At 45.6% G+C, this 16,750-nt stretch overlaps 1 protein-coding gene and 1 long non-coding RNA gene across 5 annotated transcripts in view; one reads left to right on the forward strand and one right to left on the reverse strand.

Moving 5' to 3' along the window:
* The window catches only part of HSPB8 (heat shock protein family B (small) member 8), a 67,928-nt gene that overhangs the window by 41,832 nt on the left and 9,346 nt on the right, over positions 1-16,750 (forward strand). The window contains exons 3-4 of one of the 4 annotated variants that reach the window (XM_054510496.2): positions 13,659-13,739; positions 16,024-16,063. The exons of 1 other annotated variant lie outside the window; for it this stretch is intronic. In XM_054510496.2, the coding sequence (XP_054366471.1) occupies positions 13,659-13,739; positions 16,024-16,048 (106 nt within the window). In that variant the 3' untranslated portion in view covers positions 16,049-16,063. Of the gene's footprint in view, positions 1-13,658; positions 13,740-15,332; positions 15,370-16,023; positions 16,064-16,750 lie in introns of those variants that run through there. 2 more of the 4 variants (XM_054510497.2, XM_054510495.2) reach the window with 2 other exon arrangements.
* LOC135362572 (uncharacterized) overlaps positions 12,104-16,750 on the reverse strand; it is a 41,651-nt gene continuing 37,004 nt past the window's right edge. Inside the window, exons 3-4 of the long non-coding RNA XR_010407428.1 lie at positions 14,169-14,304; positions 12,104-12,960 (exon numbers count right to left, since the gene is read on the reverse strand). This is a non-coding gene — a long non-coding RNA (uncharacterized LOC135362572). The remainder of the gene's footprint in view (positions 12,961-14,168; positions 14,305-16,750) is intronic.

Below are 16,750 nucleotides of genomic sequence, written 5' to 3' on the forward strand. Positions count from 1 at the left end.
TTCCGCCCAGGTCATGGATCAGGTGGCCCATCTTGTTGGGGGCTTGGGTGCAGCAGACAAGCCTATGGCCCCTCCATCTCCTGCCGGATCTTCTCTTCTACTTTTCCAAATCCCAGGCCAGGATTGGGTGCAGCTATGTGGTCCTCCTATAGGTCACAGCATCCCTGAAGTCTGGAGGCACCAAGAGCCATACGTGGGTCCCAGAGAAAGATAGATGGGGGTTCCAGCCCATCTTCATGAGTTCTCTTTTGCTCTTGCTGTCTCCCATTTCAGGTCCATATGTTCTGACTGGCAGCCCTGTTGACTTCAGGCTCAGCATCCGATGCAGGGGTAATGGATTTACATGAGCAGCCCCACCAACTGTCTAGCTCTATAATAAAGTCCTTTGACCACTCATCATGGGTCTGCTTTTCCAACCTGCTGCAGAGCCTGGAACCTCTCTGGGGACAAGACTCCAGCTCTCAACTTTGAGGGGAATGCAATCGTTCACTGCTGAATCCCCAGGGCTCAGAGCGCACGCACCCACGGCTTGAGAATAGCTCAGTAAGAAAGCTCCGGACTCTTTCACAATATTGATGTATTCACATAGTGATGTATGCACACACAAGAATTTCTATATCGTTCTGACTAGATTAGCCATCACAGACTGGCAGCCCTGGATTAAATATGTCACACTTCTGGGTGTTACTAGGTCCTTGGTGCTTTCAAAATTTTTAATTAGTTGTTAACATTTAGGAGTCAGATGACACATACCAAATCCAGGATTTAAGCTCCTTTTAAAAGCTCAAAAGATCAGGCAACATTGAGAGCATGTGGTGCCTCCTGGAAGCAACTGGGTGAAGCTGGGTAACCACCACCCCCTTTAGATGTTTACATTACTTTCTGGCCCCTGGAGAACTTCAGGTTTGGACTGTTCCCCCTCTGGGCTTCTTTTCTGTGAAAGGGGCTAATCTTTCAACGTGTGCTAGCCAATATTTTTGTGTCTCTGTTTCTCACAGCCGCATGGAAATCCTAAATGATGCAACAGGCACCAGCATATTGCACTACTAAGAGCAGAAGGGGAGGGATATATATACTACATGATCGAACACCTTCCCATGAGCTAATCATGCATATACCCTGAATCCAAACAAACACACAGAACAGTCCTTTTCATTATGCTTCAGTCAAGCGTTTGTACCTGTATAGGGTCCCTGAAGGGTGGGGAGATGGGGTGGCTGTTCACTTCTATTTAAATCATTCCCCCACTTCCGAATGGCCATGGGATCTTCACTGCAGACTCTTGGATCTCCCCATCACCTCTTTGGAGCTCTCTCTCTCAGGCCTGTAGGCTGATGATGTTAGTACTCTGCCCATCCCCTCACCACACACCAACAGAGGCACCTCCCATCTATCGCAAATACCAATGCCCCCCCCACCCCCCACCATGAAGATGGCTTCTCCTAGCTTGGCTTCAGGATGGAGCCGATACAAGGTAATTGAGCCTCTGGTGTAGCCACACTGGATCCCTCTTAGCATAGCAATCCAGAGGAGTCTTTCTCTCTTCCTCTGCCTTGAGTTATTTTATCAAGACACCTCCTTTGTGGGGCGCCTGGGTGGTTTAGCAGGTTAAGCGTCTGCCTTCAGCTCAGGTCATGATCTCAGGGTCCTGGGATGGAGCCCCACGTCCGACTCCCCAGTGAGTGGGGAGCCTGCTTGTCCCTCTTCCTCTGCCTCTGCCCCTCCCCCTACTTGTGCTCTCTCTGTCTCTCTCTCTCAAATAAATAAATAAAATCTTAAAAAAAAAAAAGACACCCCTTTTGTTAGGACAGCTTTATTATGTACCTGATATTGCTTCTATATGCATATTTAAATATGTATTCATTTCTATTTGCATACTTCCTTCTATAAACACCTATGGGATGGTGTTTCCCATAGTATGTGCGTTATGTGATCCTGAGTACATGTGTGGGACACTACACGTATGTGGATATATTTATGAGAGGATACCTGCATATGAAGGTGCTTTGTACAGGCCTGGAACTAGACAGGACTCCTTAGGATCTCATTTGATTTGCACAGCCCCTTACAATACGATAGTACTAGCCTCATTTTACACAGAGAAAAATTCAGGCTTAGAGAGGAAAGTCTTTCAGCCAAATGGACAGTGCAACAAATTTGTAAGCTTGTTTGTGCTCTTGGTACCACCCTCCTGCCCCCCCCCCCATTACCGGGGCACCCATCACCAACCACTGCCAATGTTGGCTGCCAACATCTCACACCTGCAAGCCTTGCTCAGAGATGCTGGAAGCTTGTGTCCCTTTTGCGGGGGAGATTCTGAGACCACATTTAGGAGTCAGATGACACATACCAAATCCAGGATTTAAGCTCCTTTTAAAAGCTCAAAAGATCAGGCAACATTGAGAGCATGTGGTGCCTCCTGGAAGCAACTGGGTGAAGCTGGGTAACCACCGCCCCTTTTAGATGTTTACATTACTTTCTGGCCCCTGGAGAACTTCAGGTTTGGACTGTTCCCCCTCTGGGCTTCTTTTCTGTGAAAGGGGCTAATCTTTCAACGTGTGCTAGCCAATATTTTTGTGTCTCTGTTTCTCGCAGCCGCATGGAAATCCTAAATGATGCAACAGGCACCAGCATATTGCACTACTAAGAGCGGAAGGGGAGGGATATATATACTACATGATCGAACACCTTCCCATGAGCTAATCTGGAAGTGTGGCTGGTGTGGGGGAGGTGAGAGCCCACTAGTCACTTTCCAGGAGAAGGAGAATGAAAGCAGCAGATCAGGGCAGAGGAAGGAGCTAAGCAAATGTGATTTCAAGAGAAATCTAGTCTGAATTCCCATCTTCCGCTCTGCTTTTGGGGATCCCGAGCTAGACATCACTGGGCGGAGTTGGAGGCTAGGCGCTGTTTAACTGAAAGCCTCAGGATTTTGCTACACACCACGCTGCCCCCTCCCTTGACGTGCACAGTACAATTCATGCTCATCTAGGTTGATTTTCCTATACCTTTCTCCAGAGGTAGTCATGAATAGGAACTGTTTGTTTGTCCAAAAGGAGAGTGGAAGCTAACTCTTTTAGACTGTGAGGCAGTGTAATAAGACACTGTGTCTGTTACATTACATTTTATGGTTTTATAGCAATTACACTGCATTTTATGGTGTCATAACGTATTACATTTTATGGCTTAATATCAGCTTTAATACAAGACACCGTGGTCCAGAATTTTAACAAGGGGAAGCTTCTCCTGGTGGGATAGTAATGGGCTTTCCGCATGACCACACCAGGACGCCGGGGAAGGTGTAGCTGGGACGAAGTCTCCCTCAAGTCTCAATAGCCACCCCATTCGGTGCCCCCCCCCAGTCAAGCTTGGCTTTCTCGCTAGGGGTCCTTGTGCAAACTCCGAGAACAGATGCTGCTCTGGACCTCCAGCCCCACACTCCCATCTTTCCCTCATCCCCATTTTCTTGTTCACACAATGAACAGGATGCTCCTTCTGTAGCACAAAGCTGATCATGTTACTGCCCTGCTTCAAACTCTAGACTCAGGTCCAAACTCAGCCTCTGGTTCAAGGACCTTCTTATTCTGATTCACAGCCTTGACTCATCCATCCCATCCACGTACCCTGTGTGAAAGCCACCATGAGTTTCCTGCCATTCCCAAATGTGTTGTGTCCTTTGCATTCTCATGCCTTTGCACATGCTGTTCCTTCTGCCTGGAATCCCTTCCCAGATCTTTATTTTTCTAGGCATTCATTCAACAAATACTTATTGAGCACCTGCAATGCTGGGCATTGTTCTGACTGCTAGCCTCTACTCTCATGGAGCTCTCTCTGGTGGGAAGAGGTGACATTGTATTAATCCTCCAAAACTCAACTCAGGTCCCTTCCTCCAGGAAGCCTGCCCTGATGGGCCCAAGTAGTGAGACAGGCATTCCACCCTGGGTCATAACAATGATCATCCCAATTGTAGTCATCTGTTCCTTTCTCTGCCTTCCCCAAAGGCAGGGACAATGCCCTACCCATCTTTACTTTTGTTTTCCCAATACCAAGTAAAATCCCTGGCCCTTGGAAGTGCCCAGAAAGATAACCAAAAAATTGAATGAATAAAGCAAGAGAGAATAAATGATTAGTGTGATTTAGGGGTGCTGGTGAGATTCTATGCCCGTCACAAAACCTCCAATCCTGCCCACCGGAAACTCATTACTTTAGGTTAAGCATTGTTCACTCCCAGCAGTGCTTTTGAATGCAAATGGCCCTGAAAGTAAGATGTTTGCATGAATTATTCCATCAAGCCTCCTGGAAGCTGGGGGGAGAAGAGAGGACTTAAGTGAGCTGCTCACCTGTACTGGAAGATAAACAGTGAAGGAAAGGAAGGAGGTTTTGCGCTGAGCACCAGGCTGAACCCAGGAAATTGGTTGCAGATATTGACAAATACATTGACTAAGAAGCCTTGGGAATCATAGACTATTAGAGAGGTCCTGGAAGGGAATGAAACCAGCTCTAGGCTAGGCATTGGATTCTAGCCCTGGCCCTCCCACAGACTTGTTGTGCAGCCTCTGGTAAGACCCCTCAGCCTCTCTGGGCCTCAGTTTCATGAACTATAAAATAAAGAGGTTGGCCAAGATATGATCAGAGCCTCTGAGGAGTTAACAGAGCTGACTGTCTTCACCAGCTGTGGCCTCAGGCAAGCTGCTTAACCCTGTGGGCCTCCGTTTTCTCATGGTGTAAAAATATACATTCCTCAGAGTTTGGTATTAAGTACTTCATAAGTTAATACAAATAAAGCAGTTAGCACAGAACCTGAGCTATCATAAGCACCCAATAAATGTCAGTTATTATTAAATGAACCAAAGGGTTGGGGTACCTGGGTGACTCAGCCAGTTAAGTGGCCAACTCTTGATTTCAGCTCAGGTCATGATCTCGGGGTTGCGAGATCAAGCCCCATGTCGGGCTCCGTGCTGGGTGTGCAGCCTGCTTGGGATTCTCTCTTTCTCCCTCTCCCTCTGCCCCCCTTCCCCACACCCCTACTCACAAGTGTGCACATGCATACTCTCTCTCTCTAAAAAAAGTAAATGAATGAATGAATGAATCAACCAATCAATCAATCCGTCAAAGGGTCAACACTGGAATCTCTGTGAACCCCAGAAGACCAGAGCTGGAAAAGGCTGTAATAGAAGTCACAGCAGAGCATTACTAGGGGCTCACCACGTTCCAGACTCTGTGGCAAGTGCTCCATGAACTGCATCTCCTGTGGGCCTCACAGTGGCCCTGTGAGGGAGGTTACTCGGTGAAGCTGGACTCACCACAAAGCTCAGAACAGGTGACTAATGTACCCAGGCTCACACGGGTGCTGAGGGGCATTGAACCAGGATACACTTGATGCCGAAGCTTTCCATCTAATATAGCAACTGTTCGGCCATTCTTTCTTCACATCTTTCGTCCTGTATTTCTCTTCTTTCCCTCAAGGACTCCAATTAAACATATCTTGGGCTGTTTGAAGTTGTCCAACAGCTCACTGATGCTCTGTTCATTTTTTTAAAATTCTTTTCCTTCTGTGGGTTCCACTTTGGATAATTTCTATTGCCAAGTCTTCAACTTCGCTAATCTTTTCTTCTGCAACATCTCATCTGCGGTTAATTGCGTTTGGCATATTTTTCATCTCACACATGGGAGTTTTCATCCCTGAAAGGTCAGTTTGGGACTTTTTTCTTTTTATGTCTTCTGTATTTCTACCTAACATCTGAGACTCATGGAATACAGTTAGAATGCCGGTTTTAAGGTCCTTCTTAGCTAATTCTAACATATGTGTCTGTTCTGCGTCCATTTCAATTGACTAATTTTTCTCCTCATTATAAGTTATTTTCCTGCTTCTTGCCATGCTTGGCAACCTTCAACTGGATGCCAATCAGGAGTGGTGGTGTGACCTAATTTTGTCTAACAAGCACTGGTCGAGGCCAACAATAGAAGTTCTATTCCTCTAGCAAGTGACTGGCCCAGGAGTGAGCATATAACCCAATTCTGGCCAATGAACCATAAGGGAAAATCTGCAGGGAGACTCTTGGAAAAGGTTTCCTCACCCGTAGGAAAGAAACCAGCTGCTTTGGATGTGACCGCTTCCAGATGGAGCACTAGGAACTGCTACATTTATTGAACGCTCAGGCCCTGTGCTAAATGCATCAAGTCATGTGATCCTAACAATACGCCTTTGCATTATTCATTATCATGAGGATCATTTTACAGATAAGGAAACTGAGGTTCAGAGTGGCAAATGCCCTTTTCCAAGGTCACATGGGTAGTAAAGGGCAGAGATGGAATTGGAAGCCAGGTCTCTCTGACTGCAAAAGTACTGACCTTAAAATCCTACTCTATACTGTCTCTGTGTTTAAAAAAGAGAAAAGAAAAGAAAAAAACAACACCCTAATCCACATGATCCCATTCCTCTCACTGATCCATATTCATGTTGCTCAAAGCCAAGTAATTGGGGCTGCCAAAGGGTGCCGAGACACCATCCTAATGAGCTTGCTCAGCATATCTGCTGAAACTGCATCCCCTGCTGGGCGGTGGGGCCTCTTCTGTCAATACTGATGCCTCTCTGAGACACTCAGAACCCGCCATGGATGGAGGAGCAGCTACTGCTGAGATTTGAAAAGAGAAAGGAAAAGAAAAATACAAATCCCCTCAACAGAGCTACCGCTTGGCATGGCAGACCCAGCACCCCCCTGTGCATCTCAGGAATCTGGGGTGGAAAGGGCCAGAGCGCATATGAGCTGACCTGCAAGGTGCGTGGCCAGGCTCCTGCCCCCAGCGTCTGTTCAGCAGCACCATGGAGCTCCGGGGAAATCTGCTCTGGCAAAGGGATGATGCCTCGTTGCTCGGCCTGCTCCAGGGCAGCTATGATTTCAAGTTCCTGCATCTGCTCACGGGCCCTCCCCAGCCTGCAGCCGGCTGGAGAGACAAAGTCAAGCCCCAGGAGGACATGTGCCTGGGAGGTAAGAAATCAGGGATTGGGAAAACAAGCCCTCCTTTTCCAGAAGGACAATGCAACAGTCAGAAGCACTGGTTGTAGAGTCAGATGGTCCGGGGTTTGAATCCCCTAATAAGTGGCAAACAGGATGTGTTCACTCAACAAATATCCATGCAACTGGAGACAATGACAGTCCAAGGTCATGGGGATGTAAGTAAAATGCCAAGCATACAGCCTGGCACCTAGTACGTAAGAAATCCAGGAACTCCAGATGGATCATACAGGTATCACCAGCCCTGTCTTGTCCAAAGGGACAGTAACATGTCCGCATAAAACGAGGCTTGGAGACGGCCTCTGTGCTCCAGCCCTGTCACCGACTGTCATGCAACCTTGTGTAATTCCTCTGTGTGATGTTTCCTTTTATGGGTCTACTTGACTGGGCCACTGGGTGCACAGACTTTTTGCCAGACATTATTCCAGGTGTGTCTGTGCAGGTGTTTCTGGAGGAGATGAACATTTGAATCAGTAGACTCAGTTAAGTAGATCGCCCTCCCCAGGGTGGGTGGGCCTCACTGAAGACCTGAACAGAAGAAAAGTCTGTGCGTTAGAGGAAACTTCTCCCTGCCTGACTGCTTGAGCTGGATGTTAGTCTTTTTCCAGCCTTTGAATTTGGATGGAAACAGCAGCTTTTCTCAGATCTCAAGCCTAGTGGCTTTCGGGCTAGAAATGTATCACTGGCTCTTCTGGTTCTGGGGCCTTCGGACTCAGACTGGAATGACACATGGGCTCTCCTGGGTCCCCAGCTTGCCAACTGCAGAAGACTTCTCAGCCTTCATAATTGTGCAAGCCAATTCCTTATGTTATCTATCTGCTTATCTCCTTCTGGTTGTTTTTCTGGAGAACTCTGACTAATACACTCCACTTCCCTAATTCTGTTTCTTCCTCTGGCGACAGATGATAATCAGTCCTACTTAGTGTCAATTACAGTATATGTTACAGTATATGTTACAATGTATTTTGCCAAGTGCTATGAAATGGATAAGTACAGGTTGCTGGGGAACCCAAAGGAACACATGATCCAGTCTTAAAGAGTATCTTCTTATAGGAAGAGAGTTAGTTGATACCAGAAGAGGGTACGGAAAGGAATTTCAGGAAGATGGAACAGCATGTGCAAAGGCCAGGTGCCCTTCTTGGAACATTGAACATAGCTCAGTATGTCTACTGCCAAAGCACAGGGCAGTTTTGCATCACATTAATAGCTTGGTGTTTGTTTTGAAGGCAACGAGGAGTCATTGAAAATTTTTTAGGCACAGCGGTGACATAAATCTATGGGACTTTATAAACAATTCATTTTGACCTCTCAGAGTATCAGTCTCCTATGACTAACATCAAATAATTCCACCTGCCTCACTGCATTTTTGTAAAGCTCAGATGAAGCTATGTACCATAAAGGGCTTTGTAAATCATTGAGTGCTTGGCAAATAGAAGGCAGGGTTATCAGCCAAGAAGTCAATATTGTTATATCAACTTCAAGGCTTTTGTGTCTCCAGCAGTTTCTGTAAGCAAAGCCACAAGTCAAATAAGATATGGGGGAAGAACTTACCGAGCAAACTCTAGAACTTTTGATTAAAGGTAGAGATTTGTTGGGGTGGCTCAGTCAGTTAAGCTTCTGCCTTCAGCTCAGGTCATGATCCCAGGGTCCTGGGATTGAGCCCCACATCGGGCTCCCTGTTCAGTGGGCAGTCTGCTTCTCCCTCTCCCTCTGCCACTCCCCCTGCTTGTGCTCTCTCTCTCTCCTGTCAAATAAATAAATAAAATCTTGAAAAATTTAAAAAAATAAATAAAGGTAGAGACTTGTTAGTTGCCTCCCTGGCACCTGTGTTAATCCGGGTCTTCCAAAAAAGCAGATGCTAAAATGGGGTTAAACATGCGAGAGATTTATTAGGGGAAGTGGAGGGGGAGGCCAGAAAGGCCAGGAGAGGCTGGGAGAGCCATCACCTTGATGCAGGTCAGATGCCAAGTGAAGTGTAGAGAGGAGGAAAGAAAGAAGGGTGTGTGGGAAGATCTCACACTACAATGCAAAGCCATTCAGCGGGGTCCCTGGGGAGTCCTTGAGCCAAAGGCACCTGTGTCTCCAGGGAATGGGCCTGCCTCAGTATTCCTTCTGCACTCAGGGCTGGCTGAGAGCAGCCCCAGGGAAATATGACCTCCGCACCAACAAGGTGCTAGGTTTCCGAGCACAGCCACTGAGGTCCCCGATCCATCATGCTTCCTGCAGCCAGAGGTCGATCACCACAGTCTGCATTGTCCTTCTTGCAACCACAGTCCTAAACTGCTGCAGAAAAATCCGTCCCCTTTCTGCTCTCGCTTCACAGGACTCGGATCTGAGACATTCTGAGCATCGCAGTCCCCTGGCTGCAAGGTTGGCATGTTCACAGGCATGTGACCTAAGCCGGTCCAATTAAAGTGAGTTTCAGAGTTTCAGGAAGACCGCTGGGGAAAACACGCCGATTTCTTTTCTCTGGATCTGAATGTAGAAGGAAAAAGTCCAGGAGTTGTGGCAGCCCCGTTGGCCACATGAGGAGGGCCCCTCTGGGAGAGGCCACACAACCAGAGAAAGGGAAATTACACAAAGACGGTATCTTGTGAGCTCTTTGTCTTTTTTTCCCCAGACACTCTTGGAGCCAGAATTACTCCCTTGACTGTTCAATTTTTTCAAGTCTGTGTATTCACATTTTTTCTTTTTTTAATTTAAGGGCTCTATTGAGGTATAATAGGCAGTAACCAGCACAGATTTAAAGAGTACAATTTGAGATTTTAATGTATGTATACACCAGTGAAATCATTACCACAATCAAGATAAGAACATTATCCATCACCCCCTAAATTTCTTTCCACCTCTCCTAATCCTTCCCCCCCTTCCCTTGCCTTGGGCAATCACTGATCTGCTTTCTGTCACTAAAGATAAGCTTTACATTTCCTGAATTTTATATAAAGAATCACATAGTATATACCTTTTTTTTTTGGTCTCACTTCTCCCACTCAGCACAATTATTTTGAGATTCATCTCTGTTGTGTGTATCAACACTTCATTCTTTTCTACTGTTAAACAGTATACCATCATATGGATATCCCAGTATGTTTATCCATTCACCTATTGATGGACACTTGGGTTGGTTCCAGTTTAGGGCTCTTACAAATAAGGTTGCTACAAGCGTTATTTGTAAGTCTTTATATGGACATATGCTTTCGTTTCTTTCAGGTAGATACCTAGGAGTACAATAGCTGAATCATAGACTAGGTATAATTTATTTTTTTAAGACTGCCCAACTGATTTCCAAAATAGTTGTGCAATATTCCTTCGCAAAGGCAGCATTTAAGAGTACAATTCCTTCACTCCTTGTCAGTGGTTGGTAGGGTCAGTCTTTGGGATTTTAGTCATTCTAATAGTTGTGTAATGGTATCTCAGGGTTTTTCAGTTTGCTTTCTCCTAATGACAAATGATGTTGAGCATATTTTGCTGTGCTTCTTTGCCATCCCCATAGCTTCTGTGGTGAGTTGTCTGTTCAAATAGTTTGTCCATTTTTTAATTGGAATATTTGTTTCCTTATTATTGAGTTTTGAGCATTCTTTATATATTCTGGGTACAAAGCCTTTATCAGATACATGATTTGCAAATATTGTCTTCCAGTCTGTGGCTTGTCTTTTCATTCTTGTAACAGTGCCTTCGAAGAATGTACAATGAACTGAACTTTTATGTCCCCTTAAAATTCATATGTTGAAATCCTAAGCACCAAGGTGATGGTATTAGAATGTGGGGCCTTTGGGAGGTGATGAAGTCAGGAGAACAGAGCCCTGCTGAACGGGATTTGTGCCCTTATATAAGAGAGCCCAGAGAGCTCCCTCTCCCCTCTCACGATGGGAGGACACAACGAGAAAGTATAGTCTATGACCCAGGAAGTGGGTCTTCACCAGACACTGAATCTGTTGGCACCTTGATCTTGGACTTCCAGCCTCCAAAACTGTGAGAAATAAATTTGTTGTTTATAAGCCACCCGGTCTGTAATATTTTGTTATAGCAGCCCCATCAGACTAAGAGCAGAAGATTTTAATTTTGATGAAGTCTCATTTGTTCATTTGTTTTTTTTTATAGATTGTGCTTTTGATGTTATGCCTAAGAATGTTTTGCTTAAACCAAGGTCACAAAAGTTCCCTCTTATGTATTCTTCTAGAACAGAGTTTCTCTACCTTCATACTATTGACATGTTGGGCCAGATAATTCTTTGTTGTTATTAATAATTCATTGCTAAACTCACTTACTAGTATAGTAGCTTTTTTGTAGATTCCATAGGATTTTCTACATAGATGATCCCGTTGTCTACAAATGAAGATCGCTTGCTTCTTCTGTTCTGATCTGAGTGCCTTTTGTTTCTTTGTCTTGCATGACACCCCCTCTCCCCCAAACTGTGTGAGCTATGATGTCAGTCCCAAGATCATCAGGATCAACAATGATTTAATTTATTTGATCAAAGCAGAGTACAGAGACACAGGATCTGGTCCCCTGTGGATACGAGAGCTCTGAATTATTCAAATTCTTCAATTGCACCGTTGTGCCGAGGATGTCTATCATCCTGACTGCCCAGCCACAGAGCCTCAGAAAGGGAAATGCCTCTCCCCATGCCCTGATTAAGAGATGGCCCCGGGCAATCTTGATCTTGGCCCACTGCTGATTGGACCACACCTGATTAGACCCACTCCCCCTGACTCTATAGACTGCTGATGACACAGACCACAGCCTGGTGAGAAAGAGATGAGCCTGGCCACTCACAGTCTCTCTCCCGGAAGTGCGGACTAAGGTATATCCAGAGACCGAAACAGTCCGACGTTGGCACTGAAGCAGTGGGGTGGATCTCTGGCGAGGGAGGCTTTGATGGACCAGGAGCAGGAAGAGGCTTTGAGGAAGCAGCACGGTGGGTAAGCGGAAGGAACCCAGAGAAAAGAAGCCTTGCCCAAAGAGAACCCAGCTAGTTCCTAAAGCGGCTTCAGTGCCCGGATGTTTCCATTCCATTTCTGGCTGCAATTCACACGTATCCCTTTTGGAAATAACTTTTTCTTTTCTGAACAGAAAAAAAAAATCAGAACAGAAAAAGCTCAGAAAAGAATGTAAAAATAACCCTCATCCTCATTCTCATCTCCTCAGAGTGGTGCTATATATATATATTTTCCCCCCCCATAAAACTGAGATCATACTATCTACTATCCTATTTGGTTTCTTTCACTTAACAATATATCATAGACTTTTTGCCATTCAATACATACTCTTCTCAGATATGCTTTTAAATGATTTTATTCGAAGGATATGCCATCATTAATTTATGTAATTCCTTGTCATTGACAATTAGGTTTTTCAAGGTTTTATTTTCCTTTGCTTTTACAAATAACGTTGCAAAGAACACAGCTGTAGCTAAATCTTCAAACACGTAAGTGATTATCGTCTTATCATAAATGATTAGAAGTCTAATTGCTGGGTGAACGGGCATGCACATCTCTTAAATCTTTTGATAGACATTGTTACATTGCACTCCAGGAAGGTTGCAAAAATTTATATTCCCACCAGTAGTGTATGAATGTGTCTGATCCAAGGAGTATTTTGATTGATTCTACCAGATCTTGGACACCGTATCTCCACTGTCTGGCATGGTGTCTTGGTATACAGCAGGCACTCAATCCATGTTTGTTGACCCAAACTTAAGTCACAAGGGGTGATTGAAGAGTCTTGTTTCTCTCAAGCTCGGTCGATGATGGCTCTTGTATTCTTTGTAGCCACCAGCCAGTCCCTAACACACTTCCTGGCGAGGTCTTCTGTGGGAAAACATTTCTAATTTCATCAGAGAATGCGGAACCCCTTGAGGGGGGCAGATCCAAGTCAGAGACCCTCCGGTCTTTGAGCCCATGGCCTCCCAAGAGTAGAGCCTATCCTTTCTTCTCTCTGAAACCCACTACCGGGTAGGGAAAGACAGAAGAAAGTAAGACAGATGGAGGGCTCATTAAAACAATCAATTATTTTGATGCATTTGGACATGACAAAGTACACCAGGGCGTGTGGGTTTTTAATAAGGTCTGTGCCGGGAGAGCAGCCGCGGGACCGACTGGCAGAGAATGAGACATTGCTTTCTAGAAGGCACCTACTGTGATGTTACCTGCCGTTTATGCCGTGGCAGAAAATAGACACGGAATCAGAGAACGTTAAATCTGAGATAATGGGTTTTTTAATTGTTTTCAAATTTTGGATGAGCATTTTAATTGAAGTGGTTGGGAGGTTAATATAACTTTTGTATTTGATTATCTGGCAAGGAGAGGGGGAAATGAAGAAAAGTGGGGGAAATGGAGGTAGTATTTTTTTTTTTAAAACTAAACCTCTCATAACACATAGCATGATAAATTCCATTTCTGTACAATCGTTTTCATTATACGTGGCAGAAGCAAATGATTTCTGTACATAATTAGTGCCAAGATTAGAGAAATGCTAACAGCCTGAGGTTCTAAGTTAACCCTCTGCATGCTGGGAAGGGGAAATCTTCCTTCTCTCAATCAATTTTTGTTAAGTGTTGAGAAGGATCTAGTATTTTGGAGTGGCCACTGTTGACAGACACAATGCCAGCCACCTTCCATATTTTCTTCTTCCATCTCTCACCAGCTCGAGATGTCTTATGACTCTTATTCCACAGATGAGAGAATATGGCTCAGAAAGGATAAGTGACTTGCTGAAGGTCACACAGTGAGTAAAAGAAGGGCTGGAGGGGCGCCTGGGTGGCTCAGTCGTTACGCATCTGCCTTCGGCTCAGGTCATGATCCCAGGGTCCCGGGATCGAGCCCTGCATCGGGCTCCCTGCTCAGCGGGAAGCCTGCTTCTCCCTCTCCCACTCCCCCTGCTTGTGTTCCCTCTCTCGCTGTGTCTCTCTCTGTCAAATAAATAAATAAAATCTTAAAAAAAAAAAGAAGGGCTGGAGCTCTGACCCAAACCTAGTTGACTCCAAGGTCAGCATCCCGTCAGTATAACAAAAGGGAGGGCCCGCAAACCTGGGTTCAGCCTCCCCCGTCTAGGACCTCTGTGACTCTGGACTTTATTTACTCAACTTTTCTGAGTTAAGTAAATTTCATCTTCTCTAAAATGGTAATAATAATAGAAAATAGTAATAGCACTTACCATCTGGGCTTTGTATTTCACTTTGTTTTTGAGAATTTACTGAGGTAATGATTCCTAAAGCCCTTAGCGTAGTTCCCGGAATACGGCAAGTGCTCAGTGAACCTTGGCTGTTAGTATTAACAGGATCTGTTAAAACCTAAAACAAACAGAAATCTGTTAAAACCTAAGTCAGATAGAATGACTTCTCAGCTCCAGATTCTGCAGTGGATCATTTCATTCAGAATAAAAACCAGAGTCTTTACAATGGCCATGAGGCCCACATGATCCAACACCTGTGCCTTTTCTGCTCCCACCTACCATTACTCTCCCCCATTCACTACGCTCCTTTCTAGTCTTCAGACATACCACAGGGCCTTTGCACCTGCTATTCTTCTCTTCTCCAAAATTTGCACATGGCTCACCTTTTGCCTGTGATATTGTAATTTATAATAAGAAATATATATTTGATCTTCCATCATTTCTAGCACAGAGCTCCTAAAACCCTTGGAATTTCCTAAGTAATGAGAGTGATACAGGTGCTTTTGTTATGTTAATGAAGTGGCTTTTGCATCTCTCCCCCCACCTAAGGATGGAGGCTGGTTGCCAGGAGAACCAACCATGTGATTAAAGGGTTAGAAAATTCAGTCCCACCCATGACCTCCTGCAAGCAGAGAGGGGCTGAACTTTGAATCAATCGCCAATGGCCAACACATGGAGCAATCATGCTTATGTAGGGAGGCCTCCGTAAAAATCCAAAAGGAGAGGGTTCAGAGAACTTCCGGGTTGGGGAACACATGGAGATTTGGGGAGAGTAGCGTGCCTGGAAAGAGCATGGAAACTCCACACCTTCTCCCCAATACCTTGCCCTATGCATCTCTTCCTTGTAGTCTCGTAGGACTGAACCTTTAGCCTGAGGGATCTGATGCTACCCCTGGTAGACAGTGTCAGAATTAAGTTGAATTCTCAGATACGCTCCTGGTGTCTGAGAGTCATGTGGTGGTGTGGGGAAGCCGCCAATCACAAATATTGGAATTGCCACAGAAACCCAAATAATTGCCTTTTTCAGATCTTTGCTCAACTGTCACCTTTCCAAGGGAGGCTTTTCCTGACCACACTTCTTAACAATGCAAGCTCATCCTACCCCCACCGTGGCCACCCCCATCGCAGGCTTTCTCTTTCTTCCAGCACTCCTCGTCTGATAAAGTAGATGGACTTACTTGTGAGCATCCGTGGACCCATAGCCTTCAAGAATGCAGAGTGTGGACTTCTGGTCTGTCTGCTCTTCAGCTAGGTCCCCAGTACCTAGAACAGTGCCTGCCATATGCTGGGTGCCCAGTAAACGTTTGTTGGATGTATAAAGGATGTATGCATGAATACAGAAAGTGTGACCTATTTTATCATCCACGGGGCGATGAGGCCTGACACACGCGGGCTAGGCGGCCTCATAGGGTCATCAGGGGCGTGAATGTGGGCACATGGTAGGCACTCAGTGGGAAGTATTATTATCAATGTCATTGTTGTTGTCCCACTGTCCTGGGCCATCTCTGATCCTATCCTCTCTGCACAGTATTCCCAGCTCCCCTCAGCCCCTGAACTTGTTCTCAATGGGTCTCCTCTCCTCGTTTATTAGTTCCTAGCAGCCCTTCAATTTTCCTCTCTTGCTGCTACTCAGGGAGGCAGCCAGCCCAGCAGGCCCCTGGGACCTCATTTTGTGTCTCCGCTGGGTCAGCCTCGCTCCCTGGGAAAGCGAATCGTCGTGAATCACTTCCTCCCTGGGCCAGAAACCCAAAGCATCCTTGACAATATGCACCAGTGCCGGCTACCAACAGACCTTTTCAGATGGGACAAGCTTCAAATCAATTTTCATTTCTTCCAGGCGAGAGAGAAAGGCTGTTTGGTGACCCAGGGGGCCCCTGTGAGCCTCCAGCAAGAAATCACTTTGGCTTCTACTTTTCTGCTTAGGTGAGCTGCCGGCCTCTCTACAAACTCAGATCTTTCTCCAAATGATTCACAAAAACAAATGCTCCCAGAAGGCAGAGGCAGGCCTGTGCCTGTGCGCTGTGTCGCCATATAGCGGAACAGAGCCACGTTATTACTTAACATTTAGGACAATCACTAAGTAATGGTGGTCATCATGAACCCTCATAAGCACTAACCAGGTGCGAGGCCCTCGACTGGTTAATAGTTGCTTATTTAACCCTCTCCACACCCTTGGTGGGAGATACTAGTCCCACTTTACAGAGGAGGAAAATAAGGCACAGAAAGGTTCAATAACTTGCCCAAGGTCACACAGCTAATGAATGGAGAAGCCAGGATTTCAACTGAGGCAGTCTGGCTCCATTACTGAATACATACCCTATGGCCAGATGCTGCTGGGTGCTGTGAATACAGGAAGGAAGAACAGAGACACAGTCCCTGCTCTCATAGAGTTTATGGTCTACTGGAAGGCAGGGGAATTAAACCATGAGGTATACAAATCCGTGTATAACTACAGGTTGCAGTGAGGCCAGGAAGGGAAAAGAGCATGGCAGTCCCTTGGGCACCCTCTTGGAATAAATGAGATCTGGAGAGTTCACTTTCACCAGGGCCCACTGGTAGCTTTT

This window comes from Mirounga angustirostris, unplaced genomic scaffold (assembly GCF_029215605.1).
Source record: "Mirounga angustirostris isolate CCGP_5_RB_7025 unplaced genomic scaffold, mMirAng1.0.hap1 SCAF_14, whole genome shotgun sequence".
NCBI classification, from domain to species: domain Eukaryota; kingdom Metazoa; phylum Chordata; class Mammalia; order Carnivora; family Phocidae; genus Mirounga; species Mirounga angustirostris.